Genomic DNA, 23,911 nt, shown 5'->3' on the forward strand with positions numbered 1-23,911 from the left:
GGCTTTGTTTTCGTTTCAAACTGAATGAGCAATACAACTATAAATCAAAATTGGTGTAGTAAAAGTATGTGTTTTAAGACTAATGAGGTGAATGGTATGTTTGTAAACAGTATAATAAAGCTTTAACTTGATGAGAATAGCTGTAGAAAAAATTAAACCGACCTCTGTTGAACTCAAATTTGTTGAAATTACCTAGGAACTGATGTATTTTGTCTTACTGCTTATGAACACTCAAACAGTGTGTTTATTTATGCTGTCACAGTAATGTAAGTCCAGTTCAGAAGTGACATTTTTTGTTGCTTTGGCTTTGTACTCTTCCATATTGGATTTGGAAATGAAACAGTGGCTTGGTTAACAGTGATGTTGTAGTACAGGCTGCCAGCTTTAATATGAGGGTATGCACCCTCCATACTGGGTCCATAATGAGTGAACTCTCTAGGATTTGCTACCCTTTTTGTACAGATTGCTGCCATTTTTGGAGCCCAAAAGTAATTGGGCAGTTGGCTGCTCAGTTGCCGGTCAGTTGTGTCATTATGTTGTTAGTTCATGCACAAGATGATGGAAATCTGAACAAATAAACTGCAGACTTAGTCAAAACATTAGGAATGCCAGAATGAACTGTTTGGTTCATTGTTCAGTGTTCTTTGAAGCAATAGTGCATTGATGAGCTTAATAATAGGAAATGAATATTTGACTTTTTGGTCCTGAAAAACTTGTTGCAAGGCCAAGTACTACCATGTTGGCATTATTCAACTGTCAACTAGAAGACTGAAAGAAGCAATTTTAATAGCTATCACTGCAAGTTGTCTAGAGTAACTGTCCATAGGGATTTCAGAACTTGGCTCGCATATAGTTTTAAGAGCTCAAACTAATTTCACTCAATGGCCCATATTCACAAAGCTTCTCAGAATAGGAGTGCTAGTTTTGGAGCAGATTCCTGTTTTATTTACTATGACCTTACTGACTGGAACAGATGCTAGATCAGCACTTCTAACCCGAGAAGCTTCATGAATATGGTCCATTGAGTTTAAAGAAATAAATCATGTGAATGTTTTTTATTAAAAAGAAATATAAATCAGAATAGCTGAATTCATTCTTCATGGAGTCTCTGAACTATTTATGTTATCTGAAGTTCTTCCACTGTGTAATTTTAGTAAGTTTTACCAAGCTGTGTCTCTGGCCAAGCACATAATTATTTCAGTGAGGCTGCACTCACATTAATTTTTTGACAGTTCGAGGTTGGACTGTGTACCAGAAATTACTGGGTAGAATTCTGGTCTGAGTCTGTAATGTGCAATCTCAGATTTATACAACTGAAATTCCTTAAAAGGAGCTTTGAAATATTTTTCTTTCTCAGACAGGGCAGCAGAGATGGTGGGAACAGGAGATCACGATGGAAGGCACCATCCAGAAGGGGGAGCTCCTCACCTACAACTTGACAGAGCTGGTCAAACCTGAGGCCTATCAGGTGCGCCTAACCCCCATCACCCGTTTTGGAGAGGGCGACTCGGCTGAAAGGATCATCCGCTATAGTGGTGAGTAGCAAAATAGCTAGCATGATTAAGACATGACATGACCACAGTTTATTTCACATTGTAGTCAACAAGTTCTGAAAATTGCAAGATCTTCATTGAAGCAATCGCCTGCTTTGATCAGACTTTCATCAATCAGACATTTCATTTCACTTTCTGCAGTCATTTCTTTGTCATATATATATATTTTTAATATATAAAATCTGGTCAGCGTGGTGCCAACTTTTATGGGCTTTTTTTTTTGATGGTGATTGCTACAGTCGACACTAGTGTTGCTTCACACTGCAGTGACCTAAAAAAGCAAAAAAAAAACTTGATGATGATTCACAGGCAGCTGTGAGTCTTTCTACTCCACCCACAGAAAAAACATCACTTTAATTGTTTTGGCATATGCATGACCGCTTGGCATCAAGGCATTGTTTTTACCCTCCAAATAAAGCTATAAAGCGCAAATGACAAACATTTTCTGCATTTTCTGGGCATGCAGTGTGCGAGCAAATGTGATAGATAGTTCAGAGTCGAGGGATATCATGAAAATAATGATTCAAAGCATCATGCTTCCCACAGTGGGGCAGATGTTTGGACCGCAGATGGCAAGTGCACCTATAAATTGCCCTCCTGTCAAAACTCAGTAAAATGATTTTTCACATATAAAAGGGAACAAATATTGCAAGAAGTGCTGCTACATCACTGTGACAAACAGTGTTAGATCAGCAGTGTAGAGCAGCATGTCTGTGCATTACCCGCCATGCAGAAGTCCATACGTTGTCGTTATCCATGAAAGCCATGACCCCTCAACTTCTGAGTCTTTGTATATTTACTGTTTCATTTAAGCCCAGAATATTTGAGTGCAGTACTCAAGAGGAAATACTGATGCTTGTCACTGTGAGGAGACACCTTATCAGTGACAGTGCAGTCTTGCTGGTTATATAGAAGGCTGAACCTCTTCTGAATATCCATTGTAAGCTGCTGCCATGTTTTTTATGTAATAGAGACCTCTGCTGGCTGAGTGTTTGAGTTGTTTTGGTTAAGGGAATTGATTGTCATATTTAATGGTTTTAATGAATAGTGCCACCGTACTCCAGATTAACTCTAAAATAGTTTACAGTACTGTGCAAAAGTCAGAGACCACCCTTCATTTATTTAATTTACAAAATGGCCATTAAGTGCAGGTTATTCATTTTTCAGCACATGTTTCTGAGGAGATTGCATATAGGATTATCGTCTTACAAAAGAAATTTATAATTTTGTAATTGGGTCTTTTAAGTATTTTTTTTTTGCTTTTCCACAGACAAAAACAAATGACTTGGGAATTAAATAAATGTAGCGTGGTCTCTGACTTTTGCTCAGTTTTGTATATAGCCATAACAGAAAATTCATGCATCAGCTGATTTTCTCATGTAGGTTTTGCACTGACTTTGGCTGGTTTTGTGCTTTGTTTTCATCTGCTAGAAGCCAGACGTGATACAGGTAAAGTATCTCAAATCACTAGAACCTTACCCCTTAGTGCCTGAACCCTTCTCCCCTCTAACTGAAATAACAAGCTATAATATGGCAGCTTTATGGCTGACAAGCGACTTCCCGCTGCTCTGTTGCAATGTTTTGTGCAAAGGCTCATTAAAGGGTCACTTCAGCATCTGAGAACCTTTGCAAGTATTAATACACCTTGTAAAACCAGCTAAAGTTAGCCTTCACCTTCAAAGCTGCACAGATCGAATGGTCATTCAGTCGGCTGTAGAGATCGGGGTAGTCTTGTGGTCCTGCACGTGTTGTTAGTGTTTCCAGTGTTTATTCAATTACTTATTCACTCACTCATTCTCTTTCTCAACTACCTACCAAGCGATTTACTCATACACTCGCTCTGGTTAAATACATCATTTCATTTTCTTTCCTCATTCCTCTAATCATTAATTGATTCATCCATTCAGCCTTCCTTTCACCTCCCGTCTGTAGCTCACCCAGGTACTGATGTTTGAAGTTCATATCAAGCCCCTGTGGCTCTGCTAGGGCTTTTTGTTTCCGGTAATGGAAGTGCTAACTCTGGAAAAAAATTGAAAGAGCCGAGGCGCATAACCTCTCCCTCTGCCCTGCTTCATTCCCCTTCTCTCAATACGAAAGTCATTTCACCACCAGCCTCATATATCAGTAATGATGATGTATCTTTCACATATGGAGCCCTCCCATCAAAGCAATGCGCTTTGTAACTAAGACATAATAAATTTAATTGTTTGTTATAGTCAGTTAAAGTACTATGTTGGCTCACAATTTGGTAGAGTAGCTTAAAAAGACTTGAATGTAAACATTATTTTCAGGGCTTTGTAACTAATACATGCTCCAGTCATGCTGGCCATGGATTGTAGTGCTCTAAAACCCACCCCCAAATTCCTTGAAGTACAATTAATAAAACAAGCAGAACAAGCTAGCTGGCAATACACTGTCATTAGTTAACAGAATGATAACGTTTTTTCCCTTGCAAGAGGTAACGTTTATATTTACAGCATGTAATGTGTCTTTGGCACACATCTACATGCCTTATATGAGCGTGAAAAGAGCCTGTTGGACGTTTTCTAGGGGACTTTGCAGCCATGCTGTCTTGGGGTACATCCATGAGCTAATGACAGTCTTGATGGCCATCAGACAATGTTGAGGAGTGCACCATCGCCCCCTACTTTGAGCTTTGCCCTCACCAGGCAATGGATTTGTTACAAAATTCTACACTTTGTTTCCACAGTATTGAATACATTCAGTACATTCCTATCAAAATTTATCAAAAATTTCTTGTGCTTTTATTATATGATAAAGTCTGAGATTAGGTAACCTGCAGTCACCGTTTTGTCTTGAATGAGCTTCAGATTCATCCAGCTTTTTCACTGTTTGTTTTTCAGTTAGGGTGTATTTTTTCCCCTTTTGTTAAATGATGGCATACTTCCATGAAGCAAGCCATTTACAACCTGTGACAAAGGTTGAGCAGTGATGGTTAAATAGGACTTGCAGTGCAAATCCATGTTTGTATAGTGCAAGACAAATGGGCAAGCAAATGAGAAAAAATGAAAGCGCAGTACCATTGTGTGTCATTACATATAGCAGTTACTCGGCACATAAGTTTTCGAAATGACTGTCTGTAGATGGCTTTGGAAAGCCTCCAAACTGCTTTCCAGTCAGCTATTTATGTCCCTTTCAGATGGAACACACATAATTCTGTTATACATTATTGCCATGATGTGAGTTGAGGGTTGATTGAGTTGATTACACCTAGGATTTAGGTTCGAGTCCTAGCTTTGCACATGTTTTTACAACATGTGTAGCATCTGATTACAATTGGTTATTCACAATTAATGGAAAGATGATAGAGAATATTTCTCTTTGAGCTTGTTGAAGCCCACAGCATTGCTGCTTGTCTTGGTGGTAGGCTTCAGATGCATCAAAGAGTGTATGTACTGAATTTCACCCTCCTAGACTGGTTGTGGTATTGATTAATTTACTACTGTATTGGGAACTGACTGATCAAATATTGGGGGAAAATAGTGGAAAATAATATGAAACTGTTAAAAAGTCTTTGTGCATTGCAGATATGACGTCTTGTGCCTCAGGCTTTTATCTGCAATTGTGACTCAACTTAATCGCTTTCAAATTCAAATCGAAATAAATATTATTTTTCTTGCAGATGTTCTGTATTCGCAAATGATGCTAATACCGGTAGAGCTGTTGACAAACCAGTGGATAAGAAATACATAGCACAGCTTCAAAGCACAGATATATAAGAACAGCTTGGTACATGAAATAAATACTTGCTTTTCTGCCAATCCAAGAATTCATGGTCCAGGTGGAGATGAACAAAACACTTGTAGCCTTCAGCGAGAGAGACCTGTATGTGTAGCCAGAAGCTTGAAGGCTTTGATGGTTGCAGCCAGAATGTGTGAGGAGTCATAGGTTGTGCTCCCATTTCCCTTTCGTGTGTATACAGTTTTCATTTTGTGCAGAGCTATTGATTTTTGTATTGACTTTTTTAGTGTGTTGGTCCATCTTGGGGAGGCCTCCATTTCAAAGGCTATTTTGGTCCCAACTGAACCTCAACAGGTTGACATAGGTGAAAGAAGTACACAGATAAACATGTTGCCTCAGAACTGTGTTAGAATCTCTTTCCTGTTACAGTATATTTCAGTAATTAACAGTTAGTGGCAAGCATTGCCATTCTAAGACTGAAGCCTTTTTTATATGCATGAGTCCAGGCATGGGCACAGTAATTGAAATGCTGTATATACTTGAAACCTTTTCCACAGTGTTATTTTTCTGTGTTGTTACACTTTAATTTAATTCCCTGCAAAGTTAATATATTTACTGGCTTAATATTACAAATAACCTGGCATATACGTAGAACATTATGGAAAATAGTTCAAGTGTATCACAAACCTCAAAAAAAACATTTGAGCTTTGAGCTCCAGGACGGAATCCTTGGTTATGTTTACGTGGACCTCCTTCCAGGCTTTTCAGACACTCCCCAGCACCCCTTTACTCCGCTCCAGTTTAGCACATGGACTCCTTTACTGTAGAGCTATGCTGCTGTAATATGTGCAGAATGTGGTTTGGTATGGTCTTGCTGAACTTTGCAAGGCCTTCCCTGAAAAAGATGTCATCTGGATGGCAGCATATGTTACTCCAATATATTTTATATATACTGTATATATTGTTTAGCATTAATGTTGCCTTCACAAATGTGCAAGTCACCCATGCCATGTGCACTAATGCACCCCCATACCATCACGGATGCTGACTTTTGAACTATGTGCTGATTACAAGCCAGATGGTCCCTCTCCTCTTTAGCCAGGAGGACATGGCATCCATGATTTCCAAAAACAATTTCAAAGTTTGATTTATCGGACCACAGGAAGTCAAGATGGTGCCAAGTACAGCTGCCATGTTGTGAGCTCCCTTCACTCTTTTTAGTTTTTTTTTGTTGTGTGTTTATATGTAATTCTTTTTGCACTAAAAGTTGGCAGCACCTTTGTTTATGATGGACAAACACTTCTGGAAATCTGATCGATGATCACTCACCGAAAACCAGACTTTCTCAACACAGATACACTGTTTGGGAACACAGAAGAGGCCTCATTTATTTGTGCTGCCTGGTCGAGAAAACATCACAGACACCATAAGAGGGGCAGGAGAGGTCGGGGTGCTAACCTCCCACCTCTCCCCAGCATACTACTGGCTAAAGTATAATCCTTGAACAACAAAATCAGCGACCTCAGACACAGATCTCTTTCCAGCAAGAAACAAAGTAGTGCTGTGTAATTTGCCTCACTGAGACCTGGTTATCACCGGAAATTCCAAATAAAGTAAACTTTAGGGAAGTTGCTCCAAAGTACTTACAACACATCTCATGCAGCACACCAAAATTACATATATTGGATCACTGCTACACTCCCTTCCATGATGTTTACAAAGCCCTCCCCCGACCTCCGTTTGGCAGATCAGATCACTCCTCCAGCTTGCTCCCACCCACCTCCAGCAAGACCATAAGAGCAGAGTACAGAGGTAAGGTGGAATCACAGTTCAACACCACCAGCGTGAGAAACCTGTGGCAGGGGTTAAACACAATAACATAATTTAAGTGGAAAACTCGCTCAGTGGAAAATACCAGTGGTGCGCACCCTGAAAGAGTCCCCCACTACCGGCAAGAACCTTCGTGTGCGTTAACACCCGCAAGGTGGCCGGACCTGACGGCATTCCTGGACGCGTCCTTAAATCATGTGAAACACCAGCTGGCAGGAGTGTTCTTCAACCTCTCTATCTCTCTCAGTGCCAGCTCGCTTCAAACTGGCCTCTGTCATCCCAGTTGCAAAGTCAGCCAGTGTTATCACCTTAAATGACTGGCACCTGGTTGCTCTGACCACTATCATAAGCAAGTGCTTTGAGAAGCTGGTTAGAGACTTCATGTGTTCCTCACTACCTGTCACCTTAGACCCACTGCACTTTGTCTACCGACAGAACAGATTCACTGATGATGCAATAGCTCTGACTCTATACACTACCCTCTCCCATTTGGACAAAAAAAATACATATGTGAGAATGCTGTTTGTGGATTTTAGCTCAGCATTCAATACTATCGTCCCCTCAAGGCTCGACATTAAGTTTCGGGATCTGGGTCTCAGCAGTTCTTTGTGCAGCTGGATCCTGAACTTCCTGACGGGGAAATGCCAGGTGGTAAGGATGGGCAGCATCACCTTTCCCTCACTGACCCCTCTTAACAGCGGAGCCCCTCGAGGTTGTGTGCTCAGCCCTCTCTTGTACTCCCTGTAAAATTTGCCGATGACACAACGGCTGTGGGCCTGATCTCCAACAACAATGAGATATCCTGACACACTGGTGCCAGGAGAACAACCTCTCTCTTAATGTCAACAAGACCAAGGAGCTGATAGTGGACTTTAGGAAGCAGGAGAAAGTGCACGCCCCAATCACCGTCAATGGAGCCACAGTAGAGAGGGTCACCAGCTGCAATTTACTTGGTGTTCACATCACAGAGGAACTTACATGGACCGAAAACACCACACGACACAACAGCACCTCTTCTACCTCAGGAGGCTGAAGAGGTTTGACATGAGGGTGGTGCAGACAGCCCAGTACATCACTGAGGTTCAGCTGCCAAACCACTTGTATTTATGCACCAGCAACTGCCTCCGGAAGTCCAAGAGGATTTTAAAGGACTCCACCCACCAAAACCACTGCCTGTTCTCACAGCTGCCGAGCAGCAGGAGCCTGTTCTGAGACAGCTTCTGCCCCCAGGCTGTTAAATTGCCAGTAGTACCAGGGTATTGATAAATGGGCCTGGCACTACATCTCTCATCTGAATCATGATGATGATGATCTCCATGGACAGTTCATCACATCACATTCACACCCCAATACAGACTCACTTTGCACTTTATTGAAATTTCAAATTTAGCACATCTGTACTTCAACAAATAGTTTTTCTATCCATATCTTGCTTAATCTGGGAAATAAATAATAATATTCATATAATAATATTTTAATCTATGTGTACATCTGTATATGTTATAGTTTATTATTTCATAACTTGCTATGACAACTGTATACTTAGAAAAATGGTACAATGCTAGTGTATATTAATGTGTTTATATTTTGTGAAAGGGACTGTGCATCTAACATTGTCACTCACCTGCACACCTGTGTACATGTTGATAGACAATAAACATAATTTCATTTGATTTAACACTTTTCCATTTCACGTCAGACCATCTTAAATGAGCCCGGGCCCAGAGAAGACGGTGCCATTTCTGGATCCTGTTCATACATGGTTTCTTCTTCACTTGGTAGAGTTTTAACTTGCGTTTGTGGATGCAGCAACAAACTGCGTTCACAGACAATGGTTTTCGGAAGTGTTCAGATCTGAGCCCCTGCGGTGATTTGCACAGAATTGTGTCTGATTTTAATGCAGTGCTACCTGAGGGCCTGAAGATCATGGCCAGCCAGTATTGGTTTTCGGCCTTGTCGCTTGCATACAGAGATTTTTCCAGAATCTCTGAATCGTATAATGATATTATGGACCACAGATGATGAAATCCCCAAGTTCTTTGCTAATTTAAGTTGAGAAACGTTATTCTTGAATTGTTGCACATTTGCCTGCGCAGTCTTTCACAGAGTGGTGAACCCCGCCCCATCTTTACTTCTGAAACACTCAGCCTCTCTGGAATGCTCTTTTTATTCCCAATCATGTTACTGACCTGTTGACAATTAACCTTATTAGTTGTGAGGTGTTCTACCAGGTGTTTTTAGCATTACACAGCTTTACAGTCTTTTTTTGGCCCTTTCCCAACTTTTTCTAAACATGTTCTCAGGTTCAACATTTGATATGTTGTCTTTGTACTATTTTAATTAAATACAGGGTTTAAATGATTTGCACATCATTGCATTGTTTTCAGCATCCCAACTGCAAACCCCAGCTTACTCCAGCAGATACGACTGGCTAAAATAAGCTGTAGCTTGTTAGACTGCATAGATGCAGCTTTATCACTTAGCTAGTATTTGGGGTTTCCATTAGATGGTAAATACCGGTAAATTATCTGGTAAAAGTATTCATTCAATTTAAGTAAAAAAATGTTAAGTGATTAAAATCCTTGCCCTGTTGTTGTTGCCCTGCTGTTCTGCATATGGAGGAGGAATTGTCACCAATGAACAGAGATGGAAGTTCAGGTTCAATATATTCTGCCAGTCTGAGCACCAAGCCATATAAAACTCCTGTTCAGTGTATGATATTTACAGCCAAAGTTTTATCAAAAACTATACTTTCTGTGTTAGCGAACAGTTTTTGGGCAATCTGCAAATATGTGTTAGGTAACGTTTGGACTAGTCTTTGAGTCATAATACAATGTAACGGATTTGAGCAGCAACAAATAAATGACTGGAATTTTAACTATTTGTCTGACATACTGAATCATTTCCAGACACCATGACTACCAACAAAAGTCCCAAACAGAAACTTTACTAGCCAAATAAAGTCACTTTTTGATTAACTACTCCATATAGTACTGTGCAGAAGCTAATTTAACTTACAGTCAAAATACAAGTTATTCATTTTTCAGTGAAATTATGTACCTTTTTAAAAAGCATTCACACAAGAAACTCATCATCTAAAACAATAATATAAAGAGATATTTCTGAGGAGATTATATACAGTTATCCACTTACATAAAGATGGGGAAGCTTTAAAAACAAATGATAAAAGAAAAGGAATGAATGAGACCCCTAAACCCATGCAAGACCTGGTAGACCCCCAAAACTGTTCACATTGTATCTCACTCAATACCCTGCTATCTAATAACACACCATATAGTACTCAAAATTCAGTGTATAGTAGAGGGCCCAAACTTACAGTCCTGTCCTTGTTTGTTTATTGTATATAATATTATTATGTGTTGTAACAGAAATGTTCCCCAGAAGAAAATGCTTAATATTATTAATTTTTCTTGCAAAGTCTTAGTAAGTGATTGAAATGCATTCTTGGTAGGCGCATTATAATGGGCTTCAGCCACGTATACAGTATGCTGGTACTGTTCGTGTGTATTTAATGATATTGGCTCAGCGCTTCTGCCTCCTGTATATATGGCTAGAATTGCTCTCTCAGATGCAGTGAGAGAGAGAGAGCAAGAGAGCGAGAACACATGTGAGGGTGAGAGATAGGCCTATATGTATGAAGGGGAAATGGTGAGAGAGGGAGCGTATCAATTAGAGTGTGTTCTAATGTGGCACATGTTTCCAAATATGCAACATCTGTTTGGCTCAGCCCAGCCAGGCTTCTCCTCCTTACTCCACTTAGAAACAGCTGGGTGGTTTGCAGATGGGGAATGTAACCTCTGACATGTAATTAGATTCTTCATTGTGACATGTAAAGCGAAAAGATGTAATGAACAATTAAAATGATTTGCAGCATCTTCAAGTGCATTGGGATCGTCACAACCACCTCAGGGCTTTAAGGCCTTTTGTCTGTTTCCTGTTAACACAACTGATTCTTCTTTTCTTTTGAGGTTCTCTCTGTTCAAAGAGGTATGGGGTTCTTCCTCGTTAGCATGCCAGTTAGCTCATGATACCTCAGAAAGGTTTTAAAGCAGAACCAGCAACCTGGAACCATCCCTTGTTAAATGTGTTGAGTTTTAGCTCAATTCTACCTCATTACTACATGCTTCATTTTCCCACATTCGTAGTTTTTACCCATATGCACTGTGAAGCCTTTTTCACTTGCTTACTGAAGCAGAATACCAATTTTCTCTGAGCTGCTCCTTCAGCTCTAAAGTTCTTCAGAGTGGTTACCCCGAGAAACCCTTGCAGCCAACCTTAACTAGCAGATTACAGGCACTCCGTCCTTTCTGCTTGCATCAAAGGATGAGGGACTGAAATTTCGGGAGCATCTGCTCATGTGCCACCTCTGTTGATTTGCCTCATGGTATCAGCAAGGACCACCTGCGTCATACTTTTTAACCAGAGAATGATGGTCAGAGATCTGTGATGACAGTTTCATCTGGAAATCTGAGCTGCCTGCTTAGGTCTTCCTGCATCTCCTACTCCAGGTTCATCCTCACAGTGTGCAATACTTCAGGACTTTTTCATGATACATGATAAACGTTGTAGTACGTTTTTCTGCAGTTCGATAAGGGCCGCACAGCACAATGGGTAGCTCTGTCGCCTCACAGCAAGAAGGGCCTTGGTTTTATTCTCTGGCTGGGTGACCAGGGTCCTTTCTGTGTGGAGTTTGCATGTTTTCCCCTTGTCTCTGTATGGGTTTCCTCCAGGTGCTCAGGTTTCCTCCCACAGTCCATAGACATGCAGTCAGGCGAACTGGAGATGCTAAATTGACCCTAGCTGTGAGTGTGTGTGTGTGAATGTTTATGTCTGTGTGTCTGCCCTATGATGGACTGGTGACCCATCCAGGGTGTTTCCTGCCTTCTGTTCAATGAACGCTGGGATATACTCCAGCGCTCCCCTCAACCCAGGAGCATAAGTGTCTTAGATAATGTATGTGTGTGTGTGTGTGTGTTTGATCATTTGAAACAGCCATAAAAGAACCATCAGTACCACAAACGTAGTGCCAAAAATACTATCAAAAGCAGTACAATGAATTTCAGGGCTAATTATCCTGGCTTTACAGTGAATACATTTGTTACATACTGATGATATCCACTATGTGCTCAGAAAAGCATAATGTGATGTATCAAAATATTTATTTATATTATCATATTGCCCACCCTAAAGGTTGTCATTCTAAATAGATTATAGACCACTTTTAAGAATTTTCTATTTTTTTCATAATATACATTGTTGGGAGAGGACTTTACTCGTACAAGAAGTATGAATAATACATTATGATCAATGCCACCTTCATTAGAGAAATATGCATTATATATCAGCTGTTATACTTTTCAAAACTTGTTATATTCACAACCAACATTACTGGCAGGTGTAATTTATTGTACAATCCTGTGGACTAGAAACCTGATAGTCATCCTCTAAGGAAGCTGTTAAATTTCCTTACCCGCACTTCTACTGCGGAAAGGAGTCAAAAACCAGGATTAGTCACAGTGTTGTGTTAGCTAAACCACTCTTAGTCTGCTAGGTAAGCCACTCTTCTCCTGTGTTGTTATTCAAGCTTCTGCTTCATTAAATATGTCCTTCACACTTCCCCCATCATTAAGCTCAGCCCTGTGCTTGGGCTATGTTCAGAATGTCAGTATGGCAATACATTTTGAATAAACTCATGGCAAAGTACATATTGATATAATAATGGCTCATTGGGTATTTTGTTAACCTACTTTTACAGGGTATTTATGCATGAGTGAAACTAATACTGCATTTAAGTCTGAGAGTGCAAGATTTATAACATTTATAACGGTTGTATGCATGAATGAAGTGAATATCTTTGCCTGCTTATTGTTAAGGCAGTGCTTTTTGTTAGCACTGAATTTCACTTTCATAAGCGTGGTTTAGTTGTTGGTAGTAATTAGTTTGTAGCCCTGTTAAATGCAAAGTGGATAATGTTACTGTGATATATGCAATCTGTGACATGTTAGTGAATGTTTTGTTATTCGTTGTTGATTTTTACATACCGACCACTGCCTGGGCTGCTGCGACTGTAAATGAAAAATTTCAAAAGGGTTTCTCCACATTAAGCATTGAGATGGTTTGGAACTGCTTTATGTCTCTGGAGTTCTTCTTTTCTTTCAAATAAGGCAACACTCAGCAGTATGCCAGCTCTCAGGTATACACCACCTCCTCAGTTTACACTGCTGTATCCTCAACGTCTCACAATATATGGGATAGCATTGGACGCTAGGGCAAAGTTTTCCCTGGCCTTATTAATGAACTCACAGACCTCTCACCATGTGGGTTCTGCATCTTTGAAAGGGAACATTGTCAAGATTGTCAAAATTTAATACATTTTAAAACATTTCTTTGCCAACTCTAATTCTTTCTCACACTTTGGATCACTGCTAGTCCCACAGAGGTACTCTTCCATGTCACTGTCAGCTCCTCTGTTCTGTCACCAAGAGGCTAGATATTTAAAGGCGTTTTTGTTGAAATTTGTCCTTTCCTTTGCCCACTGCCTCCTGTCTATCTGCTCACACCCTTGCTTGATGGAAGGCCCTTCTCAGCTTTTGAAAATTACACTTTAGATCAGTCTCCCTAAGACATTTTTTCTGTCTCTTCTTACAAGATCTTGATTTCCTCTCCTTTTTCCATGTTTTTCTATAATTTTTCTCTCCATGTATCCAGCCATGTGTGACGCCATGACAGAAAAAATGAAGGTGGTTTATTAACAACAAACCAACCGGAAGCAAAAGGGCACAACTCAAATCGAAGTCAAAAACATAGTCCAAAAGTCAAAACACAGATCCGTCAGAACAGCGAAAGTACCAAGGGAAGAGGCAAAAAGTCAAAAACAGAACAAACGAAGCAAAGGTCAAAACACGGAGTATAATCAAATGGGTAAATAACGCTCAGTAGGTTTCTAGGAAACAATACCTTGCAAAGATTTCAGACTAAAGCCCGGGCTTAAATAATGCTAACTATCTGTCATATGATCTTATGCACAGGTGAACATAGTTAGTACTCAGGGGATTGAGAACGCTGATAGGTTCGGCGGTGAAAGTCCAAAGTCACATGAGACCCCATTGAATTCTGGGCAATGGAGTTCTCTCCGGAGCTGGATTCTGAGTGCGGATGTTCAGTCATGTGATCTCCCAGAGGATTCTGGGAGATGAAGTCCGTGTCTTCCTTAGAGTTGACCGAATGCGTGACACCATGGTTGTCCTATTTTATCCACCTCTTGGTCAAATATCTTCCATTCTCTTGTCACTGCTGCAGCCAGCTATTTCATTTGCTCTTTCTTGGTATCCTGGCTCCTGGTGCTCAATGTTGGCTGTTCTCATCTTTTGAACACCTTCAATCTCTTCATGATGGTGTCTCTCTTCTACTGCACAAATAATGTTGTTGATGTGCCTGGAAATTCTGGGTACACCTAGACACCTTAGACACCTGCCTCGGTGTTACCAGGTTCCATTACATTTAACTTTTGCACACGAACATCCAATCTCACATGCCATGCCTCTCCTTTTTGCATGTCCTCCAGGTCTCACTGTTCTGTAGTTGATTGCCCATCACAAATAGTCATAAGAGTGAACTGCCTTGCAAGTTGATCAATCTCCTATCTAACTCTCACCCAGTCTTGAGGGTATCTTTATGCATGTTGATTTTGCTTATTATTGTCAGATGTATGTATTCATGAAAGATTGTTAAATGTTATAGAGGTCCATTAATGCATATTTTTTGAAACAGACTTTTACCAAACTAATTTAATTCATTCATTCATTCATTCATTCATTCATCTAACCATACATCCTTCCATCCATGTTCACATCCATTCATTAAAGGGGAATTCTTCACTTTTGTTTTTAAATTTCTGGATAGTTACATCGTCCAGATGTAAACAAAGCCATTCAGTGTTTAATATGCCATTTTAGAGAGACTTAATGAGTCAGAATTGTTCACATTGATGGTGGTCACAACCAGACACCTGAAGCATTTAAAACCTCTAAGAGTTGCCTCACAGACAGATATTACATAAAATAGTTATGAACATGCTGCCTGATTGTTTTATGATACTCAAGGTAGATAGAAAATGTTTTAGCCTAAAATGTATTTGTAAAAATCATTGAGGGAAGAGAGGGACAAGCCAGATTTCGCACTCTTTTCACTTGATCAACATTGCATATAAAAACTCAGAACAGAGTTGAAGCTTCACTGTTCATTTGGATTTGGATCTTTGTGTTGTATACATTGCAAACTTTCCTATCAGCACCACTGTAAAGAAATCAAGAAATGTATCAGTCAGTAAGTCTCTCTACAATGCACCACTTCATACCAAAACAGGTTTTATGCCAAGCTGTTACCTTTGTAGATTTTTTTCTGGGTCCCTCATGAAACAGTTTTCAAGCTTCATTTTCTCTTCATGACCGTCTGATCACAGCATGCGACTCCTTGCCCTTCTCCAGACAGAAAACTGTTGAAAGTTCATACCAGTGCACAGAGCACTACTCACCATTTAAGACATGCTCCCATAAGGGGGATTCAGATTAGAGCCCCAGCTGTGCCATGTGCTAAGCTAGAGGAAGAATGTTGTGTAAAATCTTGTGTCGTGGTATTTTTTATTGAAGCATGCACAGGACTCTCCATAGCACCTGGAAAAAAACATTTTCTCAGCCTTGAGAGAGTTTACAGAGAATTGTGCAGCTTTCTACTGTGCCCAGATATGCTGCTTTTGAGTTAATTATAAGAGCTACAGATCATTTACAGGTCTGCTTAGTTCATCTACAAATCTGCTTGCTTCACCTGAACAGACCCTCGAGCCTTGATCTACTCCCCCACCCCTCTTCTCTGTCTGGCTCATGCAGTCAAATGCTCTGTATCCTCTTCCCCCTCCCTACACACACACATATACACTCCTCCTGTCCTCCATCAGCTCCCCACACTCCCCCTGTTCTCCCTCTCTCTTTGGCTGTGTGATAAAAGGTAATGATGCTCAAATATTTCTCTTTCTCAAATTACACTCTGGGGACAAACAACATGGTCCCGATTGTTTCCCCACTATCTTTTATGTAGCGTAATAATGAGCTATTGACTGTAGCCCACCCACAGCTACAATTTCATGTTTTCTAACATCTTTTTCTCTTCTGATTTACAGCTCCCGTAAACCCCCATTGGAGTGAGTATCTTTTAAATCCATCATAGTGGCCATAACGTAGTTTGGATATACACTAAACATATTTTTTTCTATTAAAACTTGAAACATTATTAAGAAAAACAAGTGCTGTCAAACAATGTAGGTGGTGAGTAACTGTTCCAGTGTTATGGCCAGCTTTGCCAGTTATGAGTCTAGCATGTATATACTACAAGTAATATTGTTTGCATGTGTAAGTGATAATTTGATTAAGTGTAAAATATTTGTCCTGCAACTGAACAAAAAAGATGACAATTATTACATAATAGTAATAATAAAATAATTTCATCTCCATAGGTAAATTCCATTGCAGCTTTGAAGAAGAAGCCATATGTATGTTCACCCAAGACAAGACAGAAGAATTCGACTGGACAAGACATAGTGCTGCCACCAGGGACACCAAGTACACACCTAACACTGGACCCAGCAGTGACCACAGTGGTTCAAAGCAAGGTACTGAGTGCTGAGACCTAGGCATAAATATGTCTTTTAAATGTTTTGCTCCTGAAGATATTCATCATATATGCAAACTCATCGCCTCTTGGCAAGTTCACCATTTTGAGTGATGAATTTGCCATTCACATGAACCGTATTTAATGAGTTTCATCTAATGAGCAGCAGTTGCTAGCAAAAATATAATATCTCAAAGATATGATACTTTATTGTTATGGGTCGTTCAGAACTAAGATCATATTACCAAAATGTGAAAAGAAAGCCACATTCTGTGATTGGTGAAGTTGATTTTATTTCTGCAATTCTTTCTTCAACAGTTGGCAAACAAGATTAATATGCATAGAATATTATTGTTTGCAACTAATACAATCACTTTGTTTTTATCTGAAATTGATTTTGCTGATTCCTGTGGACTGCTAACTGCTATGCAAACTTAAAGACACTTTAATTTAACTTTAGATATCTGGTGATGGAAATGGTGCAATAGATAGTTTGCTATTGAACCAGTCGCTACATCCTAGATTAAAGAGAAATGAATCTATCTGAAGTAAAATTCTAACAGCCTTCAGCAAGCACTCACGTACTGCCTGTTCCACAAGCTGACAACAACTGGGGCTAAGGTCCAGTTGACTAGTTCTTAGGAGTTGTGATTGGGGCTCCACAATTTCTATTAGCTGCTCTTGAAGGCAAACACTTCACCCAGTTGTGTTTATCAATAAACCAAAATGGCATTGTTGGAAAGATAGAAGTGTGGACAGTCTTATACAATATCAAAGGGCCAAACTGACAAGTCAGTACAATTCCTTTGCCAGAACAGTCTATTCAATCTGTGCAATCTCTGGTTATTCGTACAGCAGCCACAGCACAAAGCCAGAACTACAACACGTTTGCCAAGTTCAATATAAATACGTTTGAATGCATGTTATCAGCGAAGGTCAAGCCTTCTGACTCAATAGCAATTTAAGTCAGCTGCAGCCTGTCACCCAATTTTAAAAGAAAAATATGAGCCTCTTTGAATCTATTAAGTAGATTGTAGAGTTAATCAACAGTAACATACTGTGGAGTAATTTTAGTTCTGCAATTGATTATTATTTCAGATATTGTTTGGCATGAGAGCAGTAAAGGGTAAGATTTGTAGACTACAACTGTGGATAATGGCTGCTACTTGCCTTGGCATTGAAGTTCTGCTGAAACATTAAATAAACTCAAAGATTGATCTTCAAAGTTCAGATTTGAGGGAATAGGAGAGTTGTTGGCGCATTATGTGGGCGAAATGAAGCTCTGCAGCATGCCGTAACTGTGAAACTATGAAACTTTTATATGAGCTTCTTTTGACTTCAGATGCCTTGAGGAGTACGGTCTCTTCTGGATTTCAAGAGTAGAGTCTAGCCACAGCGCTGTACTCTTGAGATGGATGTGATCATTTCTCTCTCTCTTTATCATTGGGCTACAAGGATGTGTCTAGTGCTAGACCAACAAGACGTGTTTCACTCTTGCGTTTGGATTGCCTTTGGCTTTCATATAGGAGCCAAGATGACATGGAAAAAATGAGAGGTCAGAATTCATCACTGACTGACTGGTTGATTAGTGCCTGAAGGAGGTAGCTGTAATGTATTTTTTTTAAATAAAAAAAAATGTAAGAAACTGCTAGTGTAAGATAATTGAAGAAATTTTTTTAACCATTTTGGTGATGGTATATAACAATAATGTTATAGATGAACTATGAGTTCTGTTGTTGTAGCTCTACACATTTAGAAGCAAACTAAACCTAAGAAATGTATAGTGTATTAATAAACTGAAGAAAATATCAATTAAAATAGTAAGAAATCCATTGCAGGTGCCTGAAAGCTAAAAAAGCCAAGCTTTTTTAACTGCTTTAAAGTTTTATTGTAAAACTACAATGAAGAATAAAGAGAATTTCACAAATCCTGCTGCAGTTTTTGTATGTAGTTCTCTACCCGTTTGTGTACACTGGATGCAAAATGGTGTCATGATCTAATGATGTTCTGGGTAGACTGATATCTGTAATTACTTGTAGGATCAATGTGACTGGCTCATTAACTTGTTTTCCCATCTGAGCTGCATAGTTACTTCACTGTCATCCTGTCATTTACTGATAAGTCCAATACTGTTTAAATTCATGCTGTAGGCAAGCTAGCAGTACACTACATACAGTTTCACTATGTTGTTCATATGTGCCAGGTAAATAGAGAATATTTAGCAATATCCACAAATGAAATGAAAACATGAGCCCAGAAAAGGCAGAGACAAAAGGGAGGGCTGTCCTGTCCAAAGTGACAGATTCAGTCTGCAGTCTGACTACATGGGCAAGTGACACATGCACCACTCTTGAATTGATATAAACACTCACCTAACTCTTTATTAGGATCACTATACTTATACCAGGTAGGGCTTCCCTTTTTCCTGAAAATAGCCTAAATTCTTTGTGGCATGTATTCCACAAGATGTTGAAAACTTTCTTTTGAGATTCTGGTCTATTTTGACATGACTGCATCATGCAATTCCTTTTTCAGGCGCACTTTCATGTTGCACATTTCCCATCGCACCTCATCCTAAAGGTGTTCTATTGGATTCAAATCCAGTGAGTGGGAAGGCCCCTGAAGAACATTGAACTCATTATCATGTTTATAAAGTGTTATAATAAAAACTATATTAAAAAATAAATGTTTTTTACTCATTTTCCATTTTATCAGCTCCACTTATCATATAGGTGCACTTTGTAGTTGTACAGTTACAGACTGTAGCATATCTGTTCTCTGCATATTTTGTTAGTTCCCCTTCACCCTGTCCTTCAATGGTCAGGACAGAGCACACCACCACCATGACAGAGCAGGGACTATTTGAGTGGTGGATCATTGTCAGCACTGCAGTGACATTGACTTGGTGGAGCTATGTTAGTGTGTGTTGTAGTGTTGCACAAGTAGATCAAACACAGCATCATGTTTATAAAGCCAGTTTGAGATGACTTTTGCTTTGTGACATGATGGAAGCAGCCCTTAGAAGATCGTAAATTGTGGCCATGAAGGGATGGACATGGTCAGCAACAATACTCAAAAGGCAGTGGCATTTAAGAGATGATTGATTTGCCAAAAAAACATTCTCCACACCATTACACCACCTTCACCAGCCTGGACTGTTGACACAACGCAGGATGGATCCTTGGATAAATGCTGATGGCACCAGATTCTGACCCTACTGTCTGTGTGCCTCAGCAGAAATCAAGATTTATCAGACTACAGCTGTCTAGTTTTGGTGAGTCTGTGCCCACTCAGCCCCAGCTTTCTGTTCTTGGCTGACAAAAGTGGTCTTCTGCTGTTCGATGTGCGGTCCATCCATCACAAGGTTTGACGTTCTGTGCATTGTGAAGTGCTTTTCTGGTCGCCACAGTTGTACGGAGTAGTTATCTGAGTTACTGTAGCCTTTCTGTCAGCTCAAACCAGTCTGGCCATTCTCCATTGACCTCTCTCATCAACAATGCATTTTCATTTGCAGAACTGCCACTCATTGGATGTTTTTTCTTCATTGCACCTATTAGGTGTTCCTAATAAAGTGTTATATTAACAATTATAATAAAAAAATAAATGTTTTTCACTCATTGTCCTTTTTATCAGCTCCACTTAGCATATAGGTGCACTTTGTAGTACAGTTACAGACTGTAGTATATCTGTTCTCCGCATATTTTGTTAGTTCCCTTTCACCCTGTCCCTCAACGGTCAGGACAGAGCTCACCACCACCACGACAGAGCAGGGACTATTTGAGTGGTGGATCATTGTCAGCACTGCAGTGACACTGACTTGGTGGAGGTGTGTTAGGGTGTGTTGTACTGTGTGTTGTAGTGTGTGTTGCACAAGTAGATCAAACACAGCAGCGTTGCTGGAATATGGTGTGTGTGTGTGCTAAATGTGTGTGTGTGTGTGTATATATATACACACACGTAGCAATTTTCAAAGGAAAAAGGTAACAATTATTAAATTTAAAACAGGATCTAATGACAGAAATGGTCTTAATGAGCTCGCTGTTTTCTTTTCTCTGTTTTGGCCCTTGGACCACAACAAACTTTCACCCCAAACAAAAGACAGTGGTTATATAAAGAATGAAGATGAAGACTCAAGACTATGAAGACTCAAAGAACCATTTGAATGCTTTTGTGGTTAAATGGTTCTTCTCTGTGTTGGAAAACCGTTGTATGTGGGTCTGTAAAGAACATTTTTTAAAAAATGGTCGTATATGGCACCAAAATGGGTAAGCTGTTGTTACAAGCCATAGAACCACTTTTATGGTACTATACATAACCCTCTTGCTAGGAGTGTATGCTTATAATGATGTTACTACTGCAGTCAACAGTTCATAAACATCAAAAATCTAATAAATGTTACATAGTAGGTTTTTTTTATATTAGGGATTATAAGCATTTCATTTATTAACAATGTGCAAGACTTAATGTACAAGTGGGTGTTTAGTGATGCAGTCATCTGTGTGTGTGTGTGTTTGTATGTTTTGCATAGGTTATTACATGTACATTGAAACCTCAAGGCCTCGTCAGGAAGGAGACAAGGCACGACTGTTGACCCCTTTGTTCAATGTTGCTCCGAAAAATCCCTATGGAAATGTGGCCACTAATCCAACCTACTGCTTTAGCTTCTACTACCACATGTATGGGAAGCACATAGGTAAGATGATCTCTGTGAATAATAATGAATGATACATACAACTATTTAGTGATAGTTGTGATGATCTCATGTTGTGTAACACATTGACCTTCTCAGTGAATGTATAACCTTCATAAACAACATACCAGTGGAGAAAACAGCCAAACAGTAATATAGTCTCAGACCCTGTTTAAAATCCATCACTGAAAGTTTTTATCAAATTTAGGTTCATTTACAGGATAGGAAACTATCTCTTTATGTGGCGAGTTTGCAGAAATGATCCAAAACACTGTGGATCACTGTTCCCCATAACCCAAATCAAGATGTCCAGACAGATTGAGGTCTTTTTCATGCTCCATTCATGCTGGACATGTACTTGCACTTCAGGGATCGTGATGACCTTGCTGGCCTCACAGACAAGCTTGTAACTGCAATTTTCTGGTTCACAAAGCTGTCTGCCCTCTGAATTGGACGTGTCAAGCTAATTCAGCCTCGCTAGGGTCTGCTCTCTCTGGCCTTTTCCACCACCGCCTCTCTAGGTGCCTGAGGTTTAAGGAAACAAAAACCAAGCAGAATCTTCTATCTGGTTGCACAGCAAAAAGAAAAAAAAGCAGAATCACCAAGCTCAAATCGTTTTGCTCTTCTGATGTGATAGCTTGCATCAGAGGCTGCAAAGAGTATGCATTTGGAGTTTTCAGTTTTTTTCTTTTTTCATGTTCCATTCCTGCTTGAAGCATTTTTTCTCCAGGGCAACTTATCCTAGCATGACTGTACTCTTCTCTTCTGCATATCATGTGCCTCACTGTCTCCTCATTTGCAAAGAAATGAAACATACTTTTGGCTGCAACCTTGACAGATACCATTTTCCAGTACTTGCAACTCACTTTATCATTTATCATTACCAGTAACTGTTTACTATTAGCAATCTTTATATTGTGCTGTTGTTTTTTCAAAGGCTCCCTGAATGTGTATTTAAGACAGAAGAGTCAGACTGGTCAGGATAGCTCTGTGTGGACCCTCAGCGGAAACCAAGGGGACCGCTGGAGGCAGGCTAGAATCGACATCCACCCTACATCCTCATTTCAGGTGAGAAATACCACTTTTCTGCTGTGGTCATCTCCAGTATTGGCTTGGGGTAGAGTTACCCTCCCTGGTGATTCCTGTGTCCCTGTTGGTTAAGCTTTGGTGTCTCTAAAATTATAATAATTACCTAATTATGACTAGTATCATTCATTATTATTATTTTTTTATTTAAATATAACTAGAATAGCTCAAAGTCTCTTATGACACAAAAATAATGTAGTGGAACAATTAAAGCAAATTCAGAGGGGAGAAATAATTTACAAACACAGTAGTAAGTACTGCTATGCACTCGGCCAAATAAAAACAGAATAAACTTGAGTAAGTGCAGATAAAATAAAAAACAATTAAAGACCATAATAAAAAAAGAATATTGAATTGATGATGAGGTGATGAGAGTTTTTGAGTTTTAGTAATTAATTTTTAGTAATTATTAATTAAGGGATTTTTTTGGATAATTATTGACCTCCAGATGCCACAGATTATTTCAGGACCAGTGTTGACATGATGGGATCAAAATCCTGTAACTAGTGCAAAAAGTGCTGTTTTCAAAAAATTGTAATTTTATTAAAACACTTGTAACTGCAGAGTTATGGTACTCACTAAATTGCATTATTTGAATCCAGTTTAATGCCCACAATTGGAATGATATGTTAGATATACTTGATTAAAATGTTGGAACATTGAGTTGTGCCCTTTGCGGCCAATTCTTTTGAAACATCATAGAGTAATTGAGATTTCCTACACAAACACACCATTCAGGTTTCATAATGATTGGTCAATGTGCAGCCTGTCAAATGCCTGCTGAAATCTGATTGCCTGATGGGAGTTACAGTTTTCCAATTATCAGGTCATCTTTATAAGCCTTGCTATAAGCCAGAGCCCATCATCCTGTGGTCGACACAGGATAGAAAAACAAAAACTCAACAAGAGCAGTGTGAACAGAGAAAATGATTTTACAATTAAAATATGATATTGAATATAGAAAAAGGGAAAAAAGAAACCAGCCTGTCATCCTACAGAAGTATTTAGATTAACCAGTGATAACCAGTGACCACTACTGTCATGATGATATGTTATTATGAATATACAGAGAACTCAGTGTATTGTGAGGCAGGTGACACAGTGCCTGTAATTAAATAGTTCAAGTGCATGCACCAGTATCATAAGGAGGTGGGGCTTTCTGCACAGCAGTGCACAGACTGGTCAGACTGGTCCAGAAGATGGGTGAGCAAGGGCACCTGATCAAGGCAGATGAAACAACAGCATCAGACCATACAGGATATTCAGTTGTTCAGCTTGGCAAAAAAACACAGTTCTGTTTGGGGTGACTGAGAACAATGTAGTCTTAAGCAGGCCTAGCTATTACAGATTAACTAAAAAGGGAGAA

General features: G+C 39.5%; 1 protein-coding gene across 1 annotated transcript in view; it reads left to right on the plus strand.

The window, feature by feature from the left end:
- The window catches only part of mdga2a (MAM domain containing glycosylphosphatidylinositol anchor 2a), a 207,559-nt gene that overhangs the window by 178,750 nt on the left and 4,898 nt on the right, over positions 1-23,911 (plus strand). The window contains exons 11-16 of the mRNA XM_036593740.1: positions 1,358-1,535; positions 2,985-3,002; positions 16,282-16,302; positions 16,615-16,770; positions 21,298-21,462; positions 22,397-22,527. Coding sequence (XP_036449633.1) covers positions 1,358-1,535; positions 2,985-3,002; positions 16,282-16,302; positions 16,615-16,770; positions 21,298-21,462; positions 22,397-22,527 — 669 coding nt within the window. The remainder of the gene's footprint in view (positions 1-1,357; positions 1,536-2,984; positions 3,003-16,281; positions 16,303-16,614; positions 16,771-21,297; positions 21,463-22,396; positions 22,528-23,911) is intronic.

Source organism: Colossoma macropomum, unplaced genomic scaffold (genome assembly GCF_904425465.1).
Source record: "Colossoma macropomum unplaced genomic scaffold, Colossoma_macropomum, whole genome shotgun sequence".
Classification (NCBI taxonomy): domain Eukaryota; kingdom Metazoa; phylum Chordata; class Actinopteri; order Characiformes; family Serrasalmidae; genus Colossoma; species Colossoma macropomum.